This window comes from Parasteatoda tepidariorum, chromosome 1 (genome assembly GCF_982258835.1).
Source record: "Parasteatoda tepidariorum strain Cologne lab strain chromosome 1, Ptep-v5.0, whole genome shotgun sequence".
Classification (NCBI taxonomy): Eukaryota; Metazoa; Arthropoda; class Arachnida; order Araneae; family Theridiidae; genus Parasteatoda; species Parasteatoda tepidariorum.
The window spans coordinates 72336778-72361654 of NC_141755.1; the positions used below are offsets into that span (position 1 = coordinate 72336778).

The 24877-nt window shown below is 28.9% G+C and overlaps 1 protein-coding gene across 1 annotated transcript; it reads left to right on the plus strand.

Annotated features, from left to right (window-relative positions):
- Positions 1 to 1799: 1799 nt before the first annotated feature.
- Positions 1800 to 13438, plus strand: LOC107449644 (uncharacterized). Its single transcript, XM_016065234.4, has 3 exons — positions 1800 to 1943; positions 7705 to 7943; positions 11446 to 13438. The coding sequence occupies exons 2-3, from the start codon at positions 7713 to 7715 to the stop codon at positions 12265 to 12267; spliced, it is 1053 nt and encodes a 350-aa protein (XP_015920720.1). The 5' UTR covers positions 1800 to 1943; positions 7705 to 7712; the 3' UTR covers positions 12268 to 13438.
- The last annotated feature ends 11439 nt before the right edge of the window (positions 13439 to 24877 follow it).

A 24877-nucleotide genomic window follows, 5' to 3' on the forward strand; every position in this document is an offset into this window, starting at 1 on the left:
CACTGAGAGTTCCAGAAAGATTTCCTTCAATATGTATTTTTAGAATATAAAATATAAAGCAAAAAGTTGGGGTCGCAAATAACGCACATTGGGGATCTCAAATAAATATTTAAGCGAGAATAAAATGAGGATGCAATTGAAATCCAGCAAATAAGATACAATAGAGAAAGGCGAATGTAATAAACAGCGAAGTGGTTAAATTGAATTTAAATTTTTTTTCACTTTTTTTTTTTTTTTAAGTGTTTTGTACTACATAAAAACCTTGAAGTCTGCGAAAATTGCAGATTATTTTGGTGTGAAAACCGAAACTATGATTTTCGGGTCGTAGTAGATCAGTGGTAATAAATAGCATTGGACTTCGGCTCAGATTGTCCTGATTTACAATCTAGCGAATTTTAACGATTCGCTCTCTTTTTTCAGAGGTTTTCCTCTTAGTTGTAAATGGTCGCAATTGTAATGCAAGCTTTTATTTATTTTTTTAAATTTGTTACCTAAACTAAAAAAAAAATCAACAATCAAATTTTTATTTTACATCAGAAAATGCCAAACAAGAAAGCGGGTCGTTAACGCCACTGGATTGAAAAATCGTGACTGAGGTTTGATCCTCAAAGTCGCTAAGACCCACCGAATACATACGTGCTCGAAAATCCTGAGGTCAGTCGATAAGCAAGCAGTACCATGGGTATAAGGATCCGGATAAAATTTCCTTCCCCTTTAGCTATGTCGAAATTTTAAGAGTAAGGTTAAGAGAGTATCTTATAGGAATAGTGCTGCCATCTTACCGGGGTCTTGTACTAAATCACACTTTTCCACTGGCGGTGCTCTCTTGCCAAACGAAAGGTGCTCCTTTTACCCTCTATTCGCAAAGCCATTGGCTGGTGAACTGTTTTCCAAGTGTCATTAGAAGCAAAAACATAATTTTACGTCAAAAACATGTTCTGCAGTAAGTCTTTATTGATTTTAAACCATTGGTTCCTTAAGTTTATGTAATTTCAAAATTTTATAAATGTAAGAATGAAACCGAGTCTAATTTATTTTTTTAGCTTATTTTATTTTTTTAGCAGCTCCGTGAATAACAGTTTGTCATCCTTGAAATTTTAATGAAATTTTTTTCCTACTATTTCAATATTAGCACAGTAAAACCAAGTGATAAATTGATTAGTAGCTTTATTAATTCTTTATCGGCTCCCTTCAGATTTTGAAGTGACGATCAGTCTTAACGATCAGTCCCGCAATGGACTGATCGTTAAGACACGGTTCCCAGCAGATCACCGAAGTCAAGCATCACTGACTGCGGTCAATGTGCGGGTGGGTGACCACTTAGATCAGTCTGCGTAGGGACCGAGGGTGTGCGGTATTGGTCATCGTTAAACTGTTCTACCGTAAAGTGCTCGACTTCAAGTGCAGGTCGTCGGGCTACCGAAGCGGGGGTGCCATCCCCTCTGCAGAGGATCAAAATTGTGATGGCATGTCTTCGGATCATCCTCAGTGATGTTTCCCAGACCGTCACCAATAGCCCATTGTGCAGCTCTAGTGCGACGTAAATGAACAAATCAAATTAATCAGATTTTGAAAGAAACGCAAAACCGTTTGAAAGCCAATCTCACTACACTAAAAATAAAAATATTTAAAAAAATTGCTGATGCGAATCTGAGGTGCAGGAAAATTTTATTGATCAGATTCTCAGTTACGGCCACGAATCTTTTTAATACAACGAGAACGGTTCCTGAACATTATGTACTGTTTGGATTCAGTTTCGTGGCTATCTCGTCCTTAAAAAATAAACAATTGAATTCTTTATAGCTTGCGATCGCAACTGTAACTCAATGGACAAACACAGATTTGTTTACTTTTTTGTTATGATTTTCGACTACTACAAGTTTGCATTGTTCTCCAGACTCTAATTCTTAATGATTCATTAGTTGAAATTGTTCGATCTTTATGTATGTCTACTTGTTTCTTACGCTATTTGTTCATTTAAATATGTATTCATTTTGTCAGATGAAAATAAGGAATGGTGTTTTTATATTGCTATTACTTTTATGAAATGTTTGAAGTAATTTGTAAAATTACAATTTTATTTTTATCTACACTATTTTGTATTAGCAATTACATTTGTTATTAGATGATCTAAGAAAGGTGGTAAATTTTCACAAAGGACTTATGATAATTTATCCAAAATATGTATGAAAGTTACGATTAACTTATATTTAATTACAAAAACGAATGATTAATGTGAAGAAATTTTAAATTCTTTAACTCTAAGTTCTTTTTCTGTTAAAATATGTTAAAAATTTATGTGAACAAAATTTGACTCTCATTTATTTCTCTAAAATTTTGATTGTCAATTATTAATAATTGAGATGAATTTGGAAAATCCATCATAATATGCATAATTGCCAGTAAAGCATTCTTAATTCATAAGCGTTTATGTATTTGCATTGTTTACTTTAAGCTTAAACCAGTTTTGATTGGTTTTATAATGTTACATATATATATAAATATATATATATATATAAATATATATATATAAATATATATATATAAATATATATATATAAATATATATATATAAATATATATATATAAATATATATATATAAATATATATATGTATATATCAGGGGTCTGTCCAGACCAAATTTACTACCGTTTAGCAGTGCCTTCACAAATTCAACTTTAGGGAAAACGGTAGTTTCACAAAATACTTTTTCATAAAATGTTATTTTTGTATCCCCTAAGAAAATATAAATCCATATTTTTGTGTTGATTTTTTAATATAATTTTTTATTTTCAATGTCTAAACTATGTCTAAATTTTCACAAAATAGGTACCTCTCAGAAAAACCTAGACAGACCCCTGTGTGTATATATATATATATATATATATATACAGTGCCCGCCGTTTATTAAAATCACTTTCGTTTTATGCTCTTTTGATTTTATTAAGCAGCTGATTTTATTAAGAGACGATTCAACATTTGAAGGAAAAAAACAAATTTTACGATATATCCAAAATGCACACACTTTAAAGCTGAAATAATGACCACATTAATGCTTTATTTTAACTAATTTAATTATTTTAATAAAGTGAAACCCTACATAAGATTAAATTTACAAAAGTTTTGCAAAAAACCGATCAATGGTTGCTTGAGTTGCAGTATTTAAAATTAACTTTTCAACATCATTTGAGAGTTTATAGAAGTTTTTATAGTTTTCGATATTCCTCCTCTTTGTTCTAAAGCTTGCCGCTATACATTAAGTGCTTTTCTGACTTCCATTGAAGATGGCACTGATGAGTTTGTTTCATCTTCTGAGTCTGATTCCTCCATTTCTTGATGGGAAATAACTTTGAAGTTTTTGATGTCTGTAACAATTTTAGAGTCAGATTTTTCTCCTGATGTCTGCAGGTTATCGTCAACAGCTACGTAACGTGAAAAATTCTCGTCCATTTTATTTATTGCTGATCATTTCTTCGAAACAGTTATGAGCCCCATCTCCATCTCCATTGAAGCTTCACGTTGACTACATTTAGGAAGCTTATCATAGTTTTGCGACACTTCGAATTTATCTTTAAGACTAAAAACCTTACTTTTCGGCATGCTGAGAAAATTTAACACCAAACAAACTTAAAAATGATATGTGCTCTAACTATAATTTACACAAAGGGCTTAAATAATATGGAACATGTGCACAGACAGTTTTTGGAAATCTATTCATGTTCTCTGTTAAGATAGATAACAAAAGAAACTTCTCTCCCTTCTATGGTTCATTCAATAAAAAGTAAGATAAGAATTCGACCCCCTGTTGAGTGAGATAGGTTTCTCCAAACTTCATTCAAGTCTAGGAATTAACATTGATAAATTGATTTCTATGAACTCGCCGCTTACCACCCACATTTTTCCTTAACTCTTACACTATATATATATATAGCAGGAAAGTACTAACCACACCTGTTTCACAGGTTTGTGAGTAACTGCTGCTTCTTCTAAAAAAATCTTTAAACTTCGAAAAAATAAAATTTTATAAATAAGAACAAAAAAAGCTGAAATAGTGCACCTTTGATTTATTATGTAGTCAAAATTTTGATTTTAAAAAGCGGTGGCATTGATTTTATTAAAGGATGTTTTTAACATGTATTAATATTGTAACGATTCGGTTCTTGCCGATTTGATTTTATAAAGCAGCTGATTTTATTATCCGGTGATTTTATTAGCGGCGGGCACTGTATACATATATATTGTCTTTAAAACTTAATTTAGAAAAAAAGGAGTTCTGTCAAAATTGGATAAATGGAAGAGATGAATAAAAAAAATTAATTTTAAGATCTAAAATTTCGCACTCTACTATTTAAGAATGTTGTTTCAAAGTCAAGTATTATTTACATTGCTTAATAGTTATTCATGTGGGAAAAAAAATATGCATATTTGATTGCTTCATTGAATACATTCTTAAAATCATAATTATGTGTTAAATAAAAGGAGAATATTTCCATCTCCTTCCTCCTTTTTAATATAATCGCCATGAACTTTGGGCAGTGACCATGAGAAACTAAGTAAAAACATCGCAGAAAAGGATCCATTTGATGTTGATGAGTATAACTCTTAACCATTTGCACTCAAACCTCTATATGTTCTTCTATATCTATATTTTAGATTTAAATCTTTAGAAAAATTGCACTTGTTCCACTTGATTTGATTACTTAATATTTTTCAGTAGATTTTAGAACATTCTATCCTCTACTAGTAATCCTCTTGCAAAAAAAAATAAAGTTGTTATGAAAATTTTTTTGGGAAAATTGAAAAACATAAACATTTTAAAAAATTATACTCGAACTTATTTCATATTAATTACAAACAGAAAATATTGTACTTAATTTTTTAATTTAAAATTTGTAGTTATTAGTGTAATATTGTTTATGTATTATAATCCTGGTAATTGGTTGTTTATAAAATTCCTAAATTTTTTGAAAATTATGTTTTCTATAATGATTTGCATTCTATTAATTACTATTCAGGGGTCTGTCTAGATTTTTCTGAAAGATATCTATTTTGTGAAAATTTAGGCATGATTTGTGAAAATTTAGGCATGATTTGTGAAAAACTAAAAATTATATCAGAAAATAAGGTAAAATATGGATTTATCATTTCTTACGGGACACAAAAATAAAATTTTAAGAAGAAGTATTTTGTGAAACTACCGTTTTTCCTAAAGTGGAATTTGTGAAGGTACCGCTAAACGGTAGTAAGTTTGGCCTGGACAGACCCCTGCTATTTTACTAAAAGTTACTATAAACTGTAATATAAAAGTTACTATGAACCATATACTGTACATGTTTTTGTGGTTGCATAAGTGGCATCTACAACTGAAAGTAGAAGATATGTTACATTAGTTTGTATGCTAATTTGAATTATTAGAATTTAAAAACTATGTTATTTTTCCCTTTTCTTGATATTGAAAATTTTCAGAAATGATTGACGCAGCAAAGAAAAAATTTCATAAAAATATGTGTTTGATAAAATAAAATTTTGAAGTCATCACTATCATTGCTATACTTCTTAAAATATATTTATAAATTTTAATATTAGTTTAACAATCTGATAAAAAAAATAATAAGGAGATAAAACCAGTAACAAAAATCATAAAAGTCGCGAAAAAGTCAAAAATTTCAAAAAAAGATAACGAAAGTTCCGAAAAAAATTATGATTTTTAAACAAAGTCTTGGCATTTTTCTCTCTCAAAGCTTTTTAAGGAGTTATAACTCAAATTCAAAATATGCATGTCGTAATGACATCGTATTAATATTTAAATATTACATGTAAATGGCTAAAAAAACAATAAATAACTGTCAAGAAAAGTGGTCAGAAGCAATGTGAATTTAAAATTGAATCATTACAAAGGGAGTTATTAAAAGTGATGATTTGACTTTTAAATTTGCCTGTCCTAATAACATCATATTAAAATCATCAGCAATTGAAAGGCTATATAAAAAAATAGCCAAAAAAATTATGGTAACTAAAAATAGAACATCCAGGGAGTTATGGGCTCATTTTTGCCAACAAAACAAAAATAATCTCATACAATAGTTATGGTAACAGAGTTGAAAAAAATTCTGGAACAACATTAAACTGTTAGATTTTTATTCTAAAGCAATATTAAAACTGTATATTAGATAAGCCATAACTGTATAGATATTACATATGACATAATTTTCACAGCTAAATAAATTAAAATTATTTTCAATTTAAACAGTTAGTTTAGTTACATTTAAAGAAAAGTAAAAGGGACATAACAGTTTTGAACCTGACAAACTAAAACGGTATGGTATTACTCAAACATTTTTTAAAAAACTAATTTTTATGTATCTACAAGTACTAAAAATTAATAGTAAATTAATTTGAATGCTTAAAAATGTTATTTTGTGTTGTTACCATTTGTGTTGCTCAATTGTAGAAATAATCCTAAAATGTCACAACAATAAACAGCTGATAGGATTTGCACCCAGCTAACTAAAAAGTATCCTCTTTTTATTATCAATGTGAAGTGATCCTCATTAACTTTTTGATCATGTGTCACCTAAGAGAAGAATCTTGAGGGTCCAGTTACTCTATATTAATTCAAAGAGAATTCAGCTTTTTTTTGTATTTATTGTGAGTTTATATCCAAAGAAATAGTGGTTTCAATAATTTCTTTCATATCTTTCAGGGGTCTGTCTAGGTTTTTCTGAAAGGTACCTATTTTGTGAAAATTTAGACATAATTTGAGAAAAATTAAAAATTATATTAAAAAATCAACACAAAAATATGGATTTATTGCTTCTTAAAGGATACAAAAATAAAATTTTAAGAAAAAGTATTTTGTGAAACTACTGTTTTTCCTAAAATTGAATATGTGAAGGTACCGTTAAACGGTAGTAAATTCGGCCTTGGCCGACCCCTGGCCTTTGCTTATAATTTTTTTTCCCCAATGCCCACCTGGATAATAACCTAGATCATACAGGTGCCTGAAGGCCAGATTTGTTGGACACTCTTTCAGGGGCACCATATTAGGTGGGCCAACGTTGCTTCCACAGTAAGGACAGATAGTACAGAGAAGGATAGAACATCCATGCCTTGCCCGGGATTCGATCGCAGAACCTTTCTGATGCAAGAGCAGTTCCCTAGCCCCTACACAGACTGATCGGCATTGCTTATAATTAATAATTGCTCAAAAATATTGCTTAGTTAAAATACTGAAAATTAATAAATTACTTAGTTATTAGGTTACATGACATAAATTGATTAAACTTTATTATCTTTTAATAACTTAAAATGGCACAACTTATTAATTATGAATATAATTTATTAATTTAAAAAAAATTTATATCACCATTTCAGAGTCAGATCTATCTGTAAATTGATAAATTTTAAACATTTGCACATCGGTTAATTCTAATGCAATGTCTAGTTTAAAACGTGAGAAAAAAAATGCATTAAGTTTTTGTTAAGTTCTCCTTAGTGTGGAATTCACTTCCAAAACCCATTAGGATTTTTCTAGTTGTGTAGAATCATAATTCTAGCATGTTAACATATCAAATAATTCTCATTGCATGGTATTTGGTTTAATATGATCCATCTTTTAACCTTTTAAATAAAAACTGTATTAACTAATTGTAGCTTTTTCTTATTTATTTTTACTGAAACATTTTATTTATTTTTACTTTCAGTGGTCATCATGATCCAAACGGAACCCTCATCCAAATGCAGTTATAGACTTGTGTTACATGTTGCAGATTGCCTGGGGTTGTTGCTGATAATTGTTCTCCAAGGAAGTATTTTGGATTACTATTTAATTCTACACAACGGTGGAAATGCGGCCTGGTACTTTTGGTTTTTAGCGGACTTCCTCATACTCATAGCTTTTATGGCAGCAGCTGTCATTTCTTACAGATTTTATCAAAAAAAAGTAAGTTGGTGATGTTTATTTACTTAAATAGGGAATTTTGACTCAGTCACTTATAAACTGAACTTGTGAACATGATGAGCTGTCCCTGCTCATGTTCAGAAGTTGCTCATCAGAACAATTGGGGTATTGATGTCAGAAAATGATTTTTGACATGGCACATCAAAATCCTATCGAAAAATGTCGAAAATCTGACGGCAAGTTTCTTTTCTGCCATTGGTGATATTATTTTATTAAAAGTCAAACTACATAACTTAAATCATGCACAATGTTTACATTATAATTAAAATGCAGATGATTACCGGGTACCCTGCAAGTTTGTGCTTGGTGCGACACGTCTAGTGGAAAGGCCTTAAAGGACCAAATATTTCACACAGTTAAAAGTATGTCTACATTCAAATCCATGCAACTTGTTAATCGAAGGAATATTTTCAAATTTTGATCTTCTTCGTCCAAAACTGAAAAATAAACATTGAGAACAGATGGTATTGAAACTAGTGTTTTGTTAACGCATGATCCGGGAAAAGGAGGGGTGAAAATGGGAGTAAAATTAAAATTGATTTACGCATAATGAACAAGATTGTTGAGTGTTTTTTTTTTAATTTAGTTTTTATATTTTTAATTACAGTAAGCAAAGTAATTAAAAGATTGAATAAACTGAAATTTTACATATTTTTATAATTATCAAATATTTATTGTAGATTTTGATTTTCTACACCAAAATTATAAATTTTTGATAGTAATTGTCAAAACAAAAAGGGAGTTTGATGCCAAATTGATTTTAGGAACATAATTAATTGATCACTTACAGTATGTTTTATTTATTTACTAGTGGGCTGCGCCCCCTGCTCGCTGACGCTCGCCAACTCCCGAAAATTGCTATGCAATCTTATATGGTTCGCTTCGCTCACTACTAACTTAGGTACATTGCAAATGCACAAAATTCTAAGAATTCAAAACAATCATTCAAATCCATATAAAAACTTTTTTTTTAAAAAAAATCACATCTTTTTAGTAAATACTAAGTCATTAAAATAAATTTGAATTCAAATAAATGACATGTAATTCGTTAAACCTGTTAGAAATGTGCTGTAGTATAATTTGTGATATAAATCAAAAATCGTCAAATAAATTCGCAATATATAAATTCGTGAAAAAAAAGCGCTTTCAACAAATACTAAAATAGAGATCTATCGACAAAGACTACTCACTTCTGCCTAGCTTAATAGTATGAGATTGCCACATCTGATGCTCTCTGGTTATTTCAGTTTCCGTTTTTAAAAGCGCTCTATGTTGAGCCACCTCAGCTAGATTTGGCATGTGACATTTTTTGCGGCAATCATTGGTCGATTCGCCGTGTAAGAGAAATAGTAACGTAAACAAAACAAAGCAAACGTTGCCACCGGCGGAAAAGAAATATAGCCAAAATTTTAGAGCCACGTAAGAGAATTATATATATTAGATAATTACTTCATATTTATAATAGCCAATAATTATTTCCTATTCCAACAACTTTTTGGCAAATGTTAAAAACAATGTCAAAAAGGGCTGTCAACATCACATTACGGTTGAAAACTGTCATTTGTCAAAAACTTGCCAATCCTGCTCATCAAGTGTCACTCTTTTTTATCAGTTGCAGTTACAGGTTGTTAAAAATTCATTAAATTGTTTTTAAAGTCTCCTTAAGATGTTTATTTTTCATTTTTTGCTCGTAATTTTTTATTTGGCATATAGACTTAATAGTTTTAAAAAATATTTTTATTTTTGGCATCTTACTGAAGAATTAGTACATATTTGCTATTTTAGAAATATCATTAACTATGAACTTTACCCATATCAAAAATGTTGCTTAGATTCAGCCAAAAATGAACTATTTTACATTTTGGTATGTATTTTTTCTCTACAGATTTTCATATTTTAAAATACTCTATTTTTAACTGTATTTTTTTTTTTTTTTTTTTTTTTTATCTTGCAGATAAGTTAATTTATTTTTACAATTGTAAAAGTATCAATAATCATGCACCTGATCTTTTGTTCAAAAAATCTTGCTTGTATTGAACTAAGCAGACTTTGAAGTTTGGCATATTGCAGAACATATTCGCATTTGTAAAAATTGTAATTACCTTGAGTGAGCTTTTAAAAAGTTCTCTTTATTTCATTAAGAACCTTGTATTAATGCCTCCTGTTAGTCTTGAGTTATTTACTTTAAACTTAATTTTATTGAGTATTTTTTTTCTCGTCATTATTTCATTTCAAATTGCCCTAGTTTTGAAATAAAATCTCAATTGTTTTTACAATTTATAATTTTTACTGAGTGTAGAAATAAAGGAAAAATTTTTTAATTAAAAATAATCATCAAGAATAAAAGATAATGTAATGTTAATGTACAAAGTAACCTTCATTGTAAAATTATTATCATGTGATATGTTTTGTTATATAATTATAAAAAATGTTTAATATATTCATGCCGCCTTGACATTTCCTATAATGTTTAAAATTCCTATTTTGGCTGTAATATTTTTAACTTTAGTCATAAAATTTCTTTAAAAAGTATGAAGAGTTTTTGTTTGAACAGTGTTATCTAGAGTGCTATTTAACTCTGTTAGAATAAAAGTGTTGTTAAACTACTTTTTTTTAAGTAAATAATTAATTTAAAAGGAAAAATAAAACCACAAATTTGGAATTATTTTTTGGTAACATATGCATATGACTTAAGAATTTATTATTATGAAAATTATTGTTATTATGAAACCAGATAGAGACGCTTAAATATTTATAAATATTTAAACCTATTAATTGTATTATTAATGCATTAAATATTTAAACCTATTATTATAGTAAAGGAATAAATTCCTTCTATCGTAGTCTGCCGATTTTGGTCCCTTACCAATTCAGTCCCTTTACTAATTTGATTCGTTTATTTTCAGATAGGCATTTCATCCCTTTTTTTTATTGCAGTTGTTATGTTTTGATGGCCCTAGATATAACTTTTTTTAGCTTAATAAATTATTTTATTTATTATTTTCAATGACAGAAAATCAAAAATTTTATGGTTATTAAGTATTTAAAGTGTGGAATTAAGCATCAAAATCATTAAGAATATTTATGAGGTATTTCCCAAAATTTTCCAACAAGTTGTGAAAATTATCCTCAATTGAAATTATCCTTTTTTTTTTTTTTTTTTATTTCATCATTTATGTAATTATGATAAATATTAACTAATGATGTATTTCTGCACTAACTGCTTTCATGCAACGCAATTTGGAAACGCTTTTCAAATAATTCCCTACTTAAAGAAAGAAATGACATTTTTTAAATTTTAATATCTGAAAGAGAAAAAGTTAAATGGCAAAAGAAGGAATGTTAGCGGGATTGAAATGGCAACAGGACCAAAAAGTCTTGCTCCGTTCTGTTGGCATGACCAGTACTGTTTTCAAAAACTCCTATTTTCATGTATTATTTATCTGATTTTAATTTTCAATGCTTATTTTTTTCCAATTTTCAGGAAAGACAGAAGAAAGCAGAGGCTGCTGGTAAAAAGAATATACCTCCCCCCAAAAAATCTAACTTAGGCTATCTCCCACTTGTTTATATTGTGTGGTTTATTTATTCATCATTGTTAACATCAAAAGTTGTTTTGTTGTTTAAGCTAGATGTTGCTCAATCTCTCGATGTTGACTCAGCATTTGGGACTCAATTGCTCAAAATCATCATTGCATCATCCGCTGTTGTGTTTCTCTTACTAGTAGAGACCCACAATAATGCTGAGCCCCACTCTGATGGCCAAGCTTATATCCACTTTTTGATAACTTCAACTGTTTTTGAAATTTTTGACAGTGTAACATTTTTGGGCATACTCTTCCCCACACAGTCGAAAATTGTGTTAACTTACCCACTGGAAAATGCCATACTCATTCTTTCTTGCATTAATTTCATTCTTCCAACGATGACGCTATACAAGCTGAGTCTGTCGGAATTTGGAAATCAACCTCGCTCTCTGGGTCTTAAGCTTCTCCACAAGTTTTTACATCTGGGTTTGGTTAACATCCCATACTTTGCTATTAGGGTGTATTTGTGGAATCTTTACGATCATGATGTTACTCTCTTCCTGGTAAAGAACATATTGGCTGTTCTTGTTACTGTTCGTACTATATATCCAGACCTTACACTCTGGTGGCATTCGTTAAAAAAATTTGAAGTCAAAAGGCGTACTATATTTGGAGGAGCCATGGAACTTGGCACTATTTATGAAATAACAGACCACAATGGGGATGAATGTAAAATTCCTTTGGAAGAGAAAAAAGAACAGCATAGCACTGAATTGTAAATCGATACTTGGATACTTATTGGTAATCTCATTATATTTTCTTTGGAGATTTTTTTATGTAACCATGAAGGTGTCATTTGTATTTTATTCTGCCATGAAAATAAATAAATTTTGTATGAAGTATTTTCAGTTTTAAAAATGATAATAATATAGTAAATGCGATAATAATATAGTCTTGCGAATAGTAAATCAATGAAAAATTTAAGCAATGTTCTTGTAAAGCAAGGTGAACTCAGAAAATCTGGAACTGTTAGACAGGTTGATTTTGGTATGAAAAATTTAGAAAAAGTCTAGTTTTCTCCCCAAACCTGTAAAATGACTGATGTTGAAATGAACGATAATAATAAGTAGTCATTGAGATTTGATTTAAATTATTTCAATATATATTGCAATTATTTCAACATTGGTGTTAAATTTTATGTCCTGTCTACAATCAGTGACGTCTTGTTCCTCACATCATTAAATAATCTTGTTTACCCGAAGAAATAGTTGAAACCTGGTCTTAATTAACTTCCCTAAATACCCTGAAATAATCAGAGAATTTTATTATTGATGATAATGATAAGCCGAAATAAATAGAAATATTAATAAGATATTAAAGGCATGAAGGAATATAAATAACACCAAATGACTTGATTATAAAAAAAAGTCTCCAAAGATAACTTATATCTAGTAGCTAATGCTGGCAGGTTAAATTGCTATTTGAGTGCAAAATTATATTGTTCTTTGAACTGCTCAAATAAGCTATGTGTAATATTAATCTAGTTTTATTACAATGGGTTGGCTGCAAAATTTTATTGTTGCTCTTTGAACTGCTCAAAAAAGCTCTGTGTAATATTGATTTAATTTTTAATACAATGGGTTTACCTGCAAAATTTTATTGTTGCTCTTTGAACTGCTCAAAAAAAGCTCTGTGTAATATTAATCTAGTATTTAATACAATGGGTATGTCAGCTATGAATAAGACTTATATTAATGTATAGGCATCATTTTAAGACAAACCCATTTGTTTTTGCGACAAAGCAATTATTCTTGTCATTTTGTTTGTGATATTTTAGCATTATAGTTGTTTAGAGCCCACCAATCATATGTTTCTGTAATTATTCATGATGCGCATTTTATTCTCATTTTAAAATCTCAGTATTGTGTCTCTGGATATGTTTTTCTTGCTTTAACTCGTTACCTGGTTTCTACATTACTTTACAGGGCTCCCATGGGTCAGAAAAAACAGATAAGACCTGGAAATGAAAGGGAATAACTCTAAAAAGCAGAGTGTAACCCAGGAAAGTTTTTTTTTTTTAAGCCAAAACCTGGAAAGTTTCTTTATCATACCTGTAAAATAACCAGTCTCAGAATTTTCAGTAACAGTAATCAGTTATTGAGATTTAATATAAATAATTCTAACATCTATTACAGTTATTTGCTGTGAAAATTCCACATTTTAGTGAAACTTTACCATGCTTCCATCCACATTCAATGCCATTTTTTTACTCACAAAAGTCAAAGTTTTCTGATGAAAAAATGCATTGTATAAGATAAAATATGGTCTGAATTTACATTGAAATTTTTCTGAAATACCTTGAAAATTCAAGGAATTTGTTTTTTTTCTGAAATAAAGTGGGAACCCTGCATTAAGAAATGTGATATTTTGTGTATCTTTTTTTATGTTCCTGCTTAGTCCTTTTTTACCCTTCTTTTTGATGTATAATTTTGTTTCCTACACCTTGCTTGCGTTAATAAAAGCAAATAGCACTAAGACAGGTAACGAGTTAATATGTGTTTATTCTATATAACGTTTACTATTTCTATATAGTAATGTGAGTACTTATTATTAATAAAAAATTATTACTGAATATCCATTATTTACAATTTATTTGGAAATACTATGATCCCTTGCTATGGTGTAGTTTTTCTTCTTTACATAGTTAGACAACATTTAGTATGTGCATGATATGTATTGTATATAAACATTGAAATATTTAAATATGGTGCAAAAACTGACATGGTTAAATTTGAAATCTATTGATCTTGTAGAATGTGAACAGTGGAAGGTAAAAAAATTAAGAATTTTATAAAAAGTCGCTTTACTTCATACAAAATGCTTTATATTTTAAAATCTTACTCGTTATTTTAAATGTTGCAAAACTCATGCATCATTTTAAAATGATTTTCATTTCTATTTCTTCCTAGGAACGTTTAGCATTCATCCTTCATTTAATTCTCTTTTATTTTCCTTTTTATACTTAAATTTATATACAAATTATTTAATGTTTTTTTTTTTTTAAAAAATTCATTAAATTTTTTAAGATGCTCTAAATTTAATACAACAAACTTTTATTTTATTCAAATTTGGCTGATTCAAGATATTGAGTAATTCAATCTTCTAATGGTACTCTTGAAATTTCCTAGTAACTACTTTGAAACGCAAAATATTTTGCGAATTGATAACTTTTTGTAAATAATGAAACATATTTTTTATTTTGTTAAAATATTAACAATAAACATAAAATTATTGAAATAAAAGTTTAGTTTTTATATTACATTGCCTTACGATTTTTCTATATCTATGATATAAGAAATACTTTGAAATATTTGTTTTGCTTGTTGCAACAAAATGTCTTTTTACTCTAATGTGGACGAATTTTTTTTAAAAAAGTGCACTTGTAATAAAATATTACTTATTAAAAGCAACAAAAATCATTAAGCTTTTTTTAGTGATATACTTACTAAAAAGATTTTATACATAATTTTTTTTTCTATTTATTTTCATGCTACACTAAAAAGTATTATTACTTTGATTTTTGTAAATATTTTATGCAGCATTATTTTTGGTTTAATTTTACTTTCCTAGCTTTTGTCTATTTTTACGGTGTGTAAAAGTTATGTCTTAAATAATTTATTTTTTCACCAACTAACATGTTAATTAAAGAGCATGCACTTATTACTAACTGCTATTGATGTAACTAGGACATTTTCTTCAACATGCACCATGACCTAAGTACATATAAAATGCTTTTTTCTTTTATTTTTCGAAACTGGAATTGATGAATTAAATTATTTTGTGATGAGCCAGCTAAAAGTATCAAGTTATAATAACAAAGCCATTTTTCAATTATATTTGAATGCTTGTTAAGTATTAGTTAATCATTTGAACAAATTTTAAGCCATGTTTTTATGATAAATATCAGTACTTTTTATGTGTGCAAGATATTGACATGTAATGCTCAAAAATAATACATTTAAATTATCTCTCAATGAACTGTTTTTGTAAAAAAATTGTTTGAAATATTGTAATGTGCCAAAAAAAGATTTTTTTAACCCAATTTTGTAAATTCTACTATTTAAATCAGCAATGTAAATATAATATAGTTAGGCTAAATTTAGAAACACATACGGAACCTGTAAAAGTGACCACCTGGGTAAAGTGAACGCCTGAGTAAGGTGACCATTTTCTACTAGTTTTATTTCAAGAGTCCTTTTTAAAGAGTCTTCGTAAAGTGACCACCTCTATATAGTGACCATTTGACTTGGTCCCGAGGGTGGTCAATTTAGACAGGTTCCACTGTATTTTAAGTACTACTATACTTTTTATCAAAAATTTTATTTGAGTGCTAATTTTGGTTACTTCAGTATACTTTGCATTATTGTATATTATATGTATAGTATATATTATTGCACTAAATTTGGGCCTTATTTCTGACCAACTCAAAACTGCCTTTATTTCCTCAATGTGTGTGTTCTTTTGATGTATTTGGCATTTGAGGTTATTAATCCTCGTTTTTCTCCTGAAGGGATTTTCTGTCACAGCAAATATTACAGTACCTTATTGCTTTACATGTTTTTGATTGGACCCAGATTTAAACTTGCTATCAACGGCAGATATGAGCCCTAGCAAACAAATTTTGTTTTTAGTTCATATATTTTAATGAAATTAAGTAGTTTGTGGGAATTGTGTTATGAAAAATATTAGGCTAATTAAAACAAAAACTCCATTTCACTAATACTGAATTTATACACTATAACAAAATTTAAATAAAACCGGAAGTCCTCGAGAAATAAAAATTTTACTTTTTTTAAGTTTGATCATTTATAAACTATTCGAGCAATTGCATTCGAATTTTGAAAAGAAATTTTTATCATTTAAAATTTCATAATTTAACTCTTTGGCGCAGAAGAGACACTGAAGTCCTTTTACATATATATTTTTCTGATGCTCTTATTACTAGTAGAAATATATTCTGCTATTTTTTAATTCTAAAAAACAGTTTAATAGTTACCAAAAGAATCTTTTAAAATATCGGAATTATATTTGTACTAAAATATAAAAATCGGGGAAAAAAAAGTTTTCCTAATTTTTTTTTCGTTTATGTTCAAAAATTGATCACCTTTCGATTTTGTAAGATTAAAAAAATTTTATAATATATTACTGTTTCTCTAAGATCTAAATAACTGCAAGTAGTTTTTGTTTGGAAGTTAGTCATCGGTCCATATTTACCGAGGGGCACGTGTGTCCCTTTCTTTACCTATTTATGCCTATTTCATAACCATAAACTATTAAAAATCTAAACATAATATTTTTCACTTAATTTGACCTGAATTAATACAAAATAATGGAAAAAAAGTATGAAGAATATGTTTAATAAAAATTCTGCATCTGAAGGTTAAAAGAAATTCGTAAGTATTACAGTTCAACATTTTTTTTACTATTATAAAATTTAAGAAATTTTATTTCTTATAAAAAAAAAGTTTCCAATTTGCTTAAAAAGTTCCAAAGATGTGGAAAAATATACATTAATCATCACTAACATAAACTAGCATTATTGGTTCTGAGCTTTGAATCTCTCTCTCTTTTTACTAAACTACTGGGACCATATTTTCCTTACTGTATATATAGCCGAAGTTAGTACATTCAAAAGACAAACCTTTTTGTCTGATTCAATAACCTAATTAATAGTGAGCATGATTTAAGTTTCGTAGGTTCATCCTTCAAGCCATTAAAATTGCCACTTGGTAAATGAAAATCTCGTCATTCGAACCAAAGCTAGTCAGGGTGATTTCTTTTTTAATGGGGGGGGGGCTTATTTTACAAATTTGGCCTTATTTTTGTGTATTTATATTTATTTCGGCCTTAAAATATTTTTTTTTATAAAGAGAACCATAATTTGCACCACTGCATACAGAAACTTCCTTATTAACATGCATAAGCAGTTTTATTATTTTGAAGACGAAAAATGTATTAATTTTACTTCATTTGGAACTTCTTATTTCGTTCAATTCACCTAAATATTAATAATAAAATGTAAAAGACCATGAGTGTACTAAGAAAAAAAGTAAAGTTTCAAAAATTCTGGACTAAATAGAGAAATAGATGAAGATAATTTGAAAATATTATTCACACCATATAAAGTTTCCTTTTGCGCAAGACATTTTTTTCCCTTTTTTGAATAAAAAAGCTTAAAACTGTTAACATTTTGAAATTAAGAAAAAATAAAATCCTGATACTGAAGAAGGATAAGGTCAAAAGTGTAAAGTAAAGGAAAATGCATAATATGCTTGAATTATTATGAATTTGTATACAATTTTGTTTAGTTTTGTCAAAAAGTTTTATTTCTCTAGGTCTTCCTAAATGTATTAATTCTGTTCAAAATCTGATTATTCTTTTTCATTTATTGGTATAACAAATTTATAGCTCAATTAAATTTGGGCCAACTACATATTTATAAATGCTATACATTTTAACCCTCTGATGTCCCTGCATGCATAAAGATTGCATTTCAATGTGTATATTGAGGTAAAACCACAGTTATTCGATAGAAAAACTGTGTATAGAGGTAAAACTGCAAAACAGGCTTCCAAATTTTGAAAGTGCCAGAGCTCCACTAGTCAAATAATTTGCCTACTAGTTACTTGATTCTATTTTTCTAAGTTTAATTATTTATTTACTGTCTTTGTAATTAAAAATTATGCTTTAAAATAGCTTGGTTTAGATTTTAATCTATTTGAGGCTGTTCTTCAAAGGCTCTGTTGTCATATGAAATAATGTTTTTTTTTACACAATAATTTGCTATTTTTATAGGCATTGTGTGATTGTAAAAGTTATTTAGCTAAGTTTGAATTTATTCATATTTAGTCATCCCCCTTTATGCTAATTATGAAAAAAACACAATTTAATTAACATGAAAATGCATTTTTAATGTAGAGAATTATTATAATATTGAGAATTATTTATTGATTCAAGTCCAGAAAGCCATAATTCTTTATTATCCTCTGATATGGTCTTGCACTTAAAAAACACTCCATTTTCTTCTTACAAACTGTTCAGCATATCATTTTTACTTATTTATTTTGTAATGATACTCATACCTATCTAGAATCAGGGGGAAAATGTCTCTTTATACGTCAGTATTCAAATTTGAGAAGAGGGGATAAATTAGCTCCTAAAAAATCTTTCCAAACTAGTTATTTTTAAAAAAAAGTTTAATAAGTTTTTAAAAATTTAAGTTACTTGTCTATTTTAAAAAGCAGGAAATTCTTTTTTACTAAAGTAGCTTATTTAATTTAAAATCAAAACCTTGCTTCAAGTTTAAACCTCTTAAACTGTAGCTGTTTTTATTTTCTAAGTGAAAGAGCTTTGAAGAACACTCTTAATGTTTTTCTGCTATATTGTATTTCAGAAATAAAGTACATATTACATATAAGTTTATCTTTTAATTTTTTGTAGCTCAACACAATTCTCTTGACATCTATCAATCCAGTGTAAATTAAAACAGTGGTTGATAAGCTCTCTAAAAATTACATAGACAATAAATGAAATGTGTATAAATTTCTGTGATATACTAAGCCTCTCTATTTTTTTGCCTGTAAATAAAGTAAGCTGTAACATTTCAGGAATATGAAAGTTGTTACAAACTTGCCCACTGAAAATTTTGCTATTTTAAATTGTAAAACTGTTGCCAGAAAGCATTGCATTTCTTGTGAGCATGCCAATTTTTTGAACAAATATAAATACCTGTTGTACTTTTGTAAAATTCAATTAAATAATGATTAAGTATATGAAATGAGTTGTTCATAATATTTCAATTTTATGACCTCTCATTATGTTGTTCAATTTAAAAAAAAAAAAAAAAGAGAGTGGAAAACTGTGTTGTATTTTTAAAATTTTTGCCACGTGTTTTTATCATGATGTAGATAAATTCGGAAATTATTTTTTAAGTGAAAAACGATAAGAAGTAAATGTACAAATTTCTACAGTGGAAAAATTATATTTTAAACTGTCTTTTAAAGTGTTCTCAACTTTTATGGAGACATAATAAAAGTTTTTAATTTACTCAAATTTTTTAACTTTATAAATTAACTTAATTTTTTATTTAAATCAATTAACTTATTTTTATCTGTTTTTCTGAATACTAGCAATTTTAATTTAAAAAAAGACAAACTTAAGCTTATTTATATAGTTTGTTAAGTCCATTACGTTGTTATCAAACATTATATCAGAGTGATAAACATAGATACTTCAATCTTTATTTGTAAATTTAAATGATAACTACACTTTTTTTTAATATGTTAAAATGATTTATAATTTTAAAAAAATTAAGAAAACATTAACAATTAAAGAAACTTGATACCACTAGTTAGATTGAATATTAGTAGGATATGGTATATGCTGATTGTAGTCACAAAAAGATATTTAATAAAATTTCCATTTATCAAGCTTATGTAGTTAATAGCTCTTACTAAATTTTGTTTTGAATTACTGTGTAAAACATTAAAAATATGAAATATTTAGAAGTTGCCTATCTTTTCATGATATAGTTATTGTCAGTTCTTTAATATGAATGTTTTAATTGTCAAAATATTTTGAGTAATTAAATATAATTTTAATCAAAACATGAATGATGTCAAATTAACAAAATTAAAAGGCAATCCTATTTTAAACTTACTTCCAAATTCAATACATTTTGATTTAAATACAATAGTTAAAGAACAACCAGTATACATACTCTGTACCAACAATGTTGATTTTTTTTTTCTCAACCGACAGTATTTCAATCAAGCTAAATATAATAAATTAGGATTTCCTTTTTTAAAAAAATGTGGCTCCTTTCCACTCAGAATTAATGCTATAATATACATGTTGAAAATATCAATACATTTTATTTCTATTTGTCCTCTTTATTTAATTGACAATGTATTAGTAAATTTCTTTGGAAAATAGTATTTGTATTTTAAAAAAAAATATGTATATTGTATTTAAAGCCAAAAGATTTGATTGAATTGTAATTTGTATTTAAGAAAGACGATCTAATTTTGTAACACACTGTTTCTCCCAAATGTCTGTTCATTTAAATAAACTTAAATTGTAATATATTTGTAACCAAAGGGGAAAAAAGATGAAAAAGAAAACAAAAGAACAACTAAACTAAATTTCTTTTGAGTAATTAAATGTCAATAAACTGTTTTATTTTACAGAATATAGTGTTTATCATGTCTTCACAAAAACATCTTATTATTTATGTTTTAAATATCTTCTGACTGCTTAAAGCATGTCCATTGAGTTCTAAAACTTTTTTAATCTAAAATTCCAGTAATAAGTTCGCAAAGTAAAGGGGTAGTGCAAAACAGTTTTGAAGAGAGATTGACTTCAGGCGTTTTTATTTTTAAAAGAAAAGAAACCTGGAAGAAGAAAAAAAAGATATCTAAAAAGAATGATTGGAAAATGTTAGGATATTAAAAAAAGATAATAAAATTTATTGTGCTTTGAAACCCAGGAAGTTTGAGATGTGTTCAAGGAACAAAATAGTTGTTTTGTGAAAAAAATGCAAATTCCATTTGTAGGCATCCTAGCATAAGATGGTATGACTACCATGGAGAGCGATTCAAACTTCCAGACATTGTTGCATGCTTTTCACAAGTGCTCAGTTTCTGTTGGGGAAAATTTGTCCCGATTCCTGTCAGTGTACGGATGAGGGTGTCCTCGTTTATCGCATGACATTTTCGACTATTAATACGCCTCCCCGAAGCATCCCACACATTTTCAATGGGATTCAGATTTGGAGAGCGTGCTGGCTATACGAGGCATTGAATGTCCTCGCTCTGTACAACACTCCTCGATAGCAATTGTTCGATGGCATGTTGCGTTGTCGTTCATGAAAACAAATTTATCAAAGATAGCACCACGGAAAAAGCGAACATAACATAGCAGAATATCAACAATATAGCATTGACCAGTCATAGTACAAGTTGGAAGCACGTAGAGGAGCGTTCGGCCATTAATCATAATGCCAATCCATACCATGACACTACATGTGAGATATCGGTCCCTTTCCTGTATGTTTGCACTATTACCAATCTTACGCCAGAATATTTGTCGTCGACAATCAGACGAGAAACTAAATCAACTCTCATCTGAGCATAATACGCAAGCCCAGTCCTCTTCGCTTCGCAGTGCTGAAGACACAATTGCAAGCGGGCGCTATAGTAAAGTCCGGACAATGGTTTGCACGGGAAATTCGCTTGCCAATAGCAGCATGAAACCGATTTGGTACCAGACTGGCTGAATTGTACCGGTTCCTCTTTGTCGATAGCACTATGTACCTGTCTTCTGCAGGCGTCGTACATAGCACACGACCTCCCCCGGAACGTCTGCTACACATTCCAGTTGTTTGAAATTATTTCCAAAGCCTTGAAACAGCACTGTGACTGACGTCGAACTCTTTGACAACAGCTGTTATTTTCCGACTTTCTACAATTTTGCCTATAATAACGGGCACGCGTAGAATCATCTAAATGACGTCAGGAAGACAAATCGAAAATTGCTAGTTCAATTGTTTCCCGTTAAACTTTGAACAACGCTCAATACACGGCAAATCCTTTTAAAAATACTGTCATGCGACACACACTCAAAATTTGCGTGCTCAAAAAGTCTTTGTATTTCGCACTCGTGCTAATTTTCACATTTTCCAACCCTCAATACAATTGTTGCTATTATCAAACGCCTTTAACAATTGTCCAGCAGTGTGTATGTAATAAATTATTGACTCATTTTCAAAGGAGAACTTACTTGGTTTTATGCATTCAGTTATATTAATCAAATCAGAAATCTTATATAACTCAACATAGCAACTTTTGATCTCTAAAATCTGGCAATTTCACACATACTGATTAAAAAAAAACTCTTACGCTAATCTATTCCAGCTATAAATTCAAATACAAAATTATATGCAGATCCCAATATGTCATCTGCATGTTTCCAGCATTGATCTTTACATTACTTAAAAAAAAAAAAAAAAATTTAATTTTTCTTGTTAGTTAAGTCAGTGTATAAAAATATAAGCCTATATATTCAATTATGTATTTTATATTTTCAGAAAGAATTTTGTTTTTTTAACTGTTTCTTTCCTTTCATACAGCAAATTGACGTCCATTATGGACTCAATTTTTAATTCCATATCAATTTTAATTTCCTTGGGAAACTATTTTTTAATAGGTGACCTTTTTTTAAATATGTTAATAGCTTGAACTATTATTCCCAAAAATATCACATCAAGAATACATTTCAAAATTTATAGCAGTTTTCTCGCTAGTCCGTAATAAAGAAAATTTTGCATTTCACGTCAAAAGTTTTTCAATTCTGTGTATTCTACTTTTCTTTTCACTACTATGCGTGATATTTCTTAGAAAAATTTTGTTTTAACGTATATTAAAAAGGTAAACTTTGAAAAAAATTGTTCAGGCAGAAATATGAAATGAAAATTAAAGTGAAGTTCATAATAGACTCCCCTTAATTGTATAAATATAATCCTGTATCAGTTTACATAATATCACGTATACAAATTTTGAGTAACTTTAAGCGAAAAATTATATCCCATTCAGAGTTCCCCTATATGCACGCACACACCAGATTTGAGATCTACTCCTTAAAACTTTAACAAGCTGCGAAAATCCTCTCCCAAAAAAGTTTTTCTAAAATTTAGTTATTTCCCATACTGTAGAAGATAATCTCATCGAAAATCGGTGCTAACGCTCAAACAATTCAACAGTATCCTATCCTACTAAAGCAAATGTTAGAAATTCAGTCAATTGTTTAAACAAAAAAAAAAGCATAAAAAAATTGAATTCAATAAATTAAATGAACTTTTTCTCAGTCCAATTCACCTGAAAATAGAGAAAAGTGTGAAATAATATTTTCGGATTAAATATTCGAGTTTTTACTTTGTGCAAATTATTTTTTAGGTAGAATTCGTTTTATATAACTAATAGCGATACACACAGCATTATCTTTATTTTTAAGTCACTAACTTCTGAAGGAGTAAAAATTTACGCTAAAAATTATTTTTTAATAATTTGTTGATCCTATTTGAATTGTTTTTAATCAAATAATGATTTATTGCAACATTCTATATCATGTAGTAAAAAAATATCGCCTGTAATACTTTTAAAGTGGTGGTGGACCCACTTAGTGATTAAAAAAACGTCACGTGCTAATTAAACATTAAACAAATTATAATAATCACTGATATTGATTTGGTGATGGAAAAAATATTTTTGTTTAATGCGCCCACTTGTGAAAAAAAAAGTCTTAGTTATTATGAAGTTTAAAAAGTAAAAGTATTAGTTATGAATTTATTCTCCAAGCTAAGCTAATATTTTGTGCCATCTTAGAATGAAAATAATAAGAATTATTAGTACTCTGGCCAGTTGCTTAGTCGTGCAGAGCTTCTAAAGCAAAACCGAGATCTGCAGAGAATCAAACACTGCAGATTATTTCAAATTCAGACATTGGAAACATTTTGCTCTAAATCGACAAAAAATATTTATCCATCATCAGAAGACAATTCAACCAGCCAATTAGGACTTTTTGAGATCAACAGCATTGCAGACCCTACAGTGGACTGATCGTTTAGACACGATTCCCAGTAGAACACCAAACTGGACGACCACTCTGATCAGTGTGCGTAGGGACCACAGGTGAGCGGTATCGGCTCTCGTCAAATTGTTCTACGGTAAAGTGCTACACTTCGCTCGCAGGCAGTCAGAATATCAAAGCAGGGGAGTCATCCCCTCTGCAGAGGATCTAAATTGCAATGGCATGTCTTCGGATCATCCTCAGGCATGTTTCCCACAGTGGCCAATAGTTCACTGTGCAGTTTTAGTGCACCTTAAATAAAGTACCAACCTACTTTAAATGTTGACGCCATACATATTAAACATTATCTAAAATACACATATTCAATGACCACTTACACATCACTGATTTAATGTTACTTTCCAACAAACGTTTCTATTTATTAATTTAAGGGAGTCTGATTTAAGAAAAACTACATAGTGAATTTTTTTCGCAGCAGCTCCATTTTCAAAGATGCATACAGAAACAGTTTCTTTGTTTTATTCTAAATACTTTGAAACAGATGAATCCACCAACACATTTATTATACTGCCACCTTAAAAAAATAAAACAGCACCAAGCAAAGCAGTTACAACAGTTAAGTCGCCAATGTTTTTCCACTGTGAAAGGAAACTTGTACACGGGAAAAAGAAAAATTTCCTTCTTAACAGACGAGTGTCCATAATTTTTGCGATATTATCGCAGATCTGCATTTATCGTATTCAT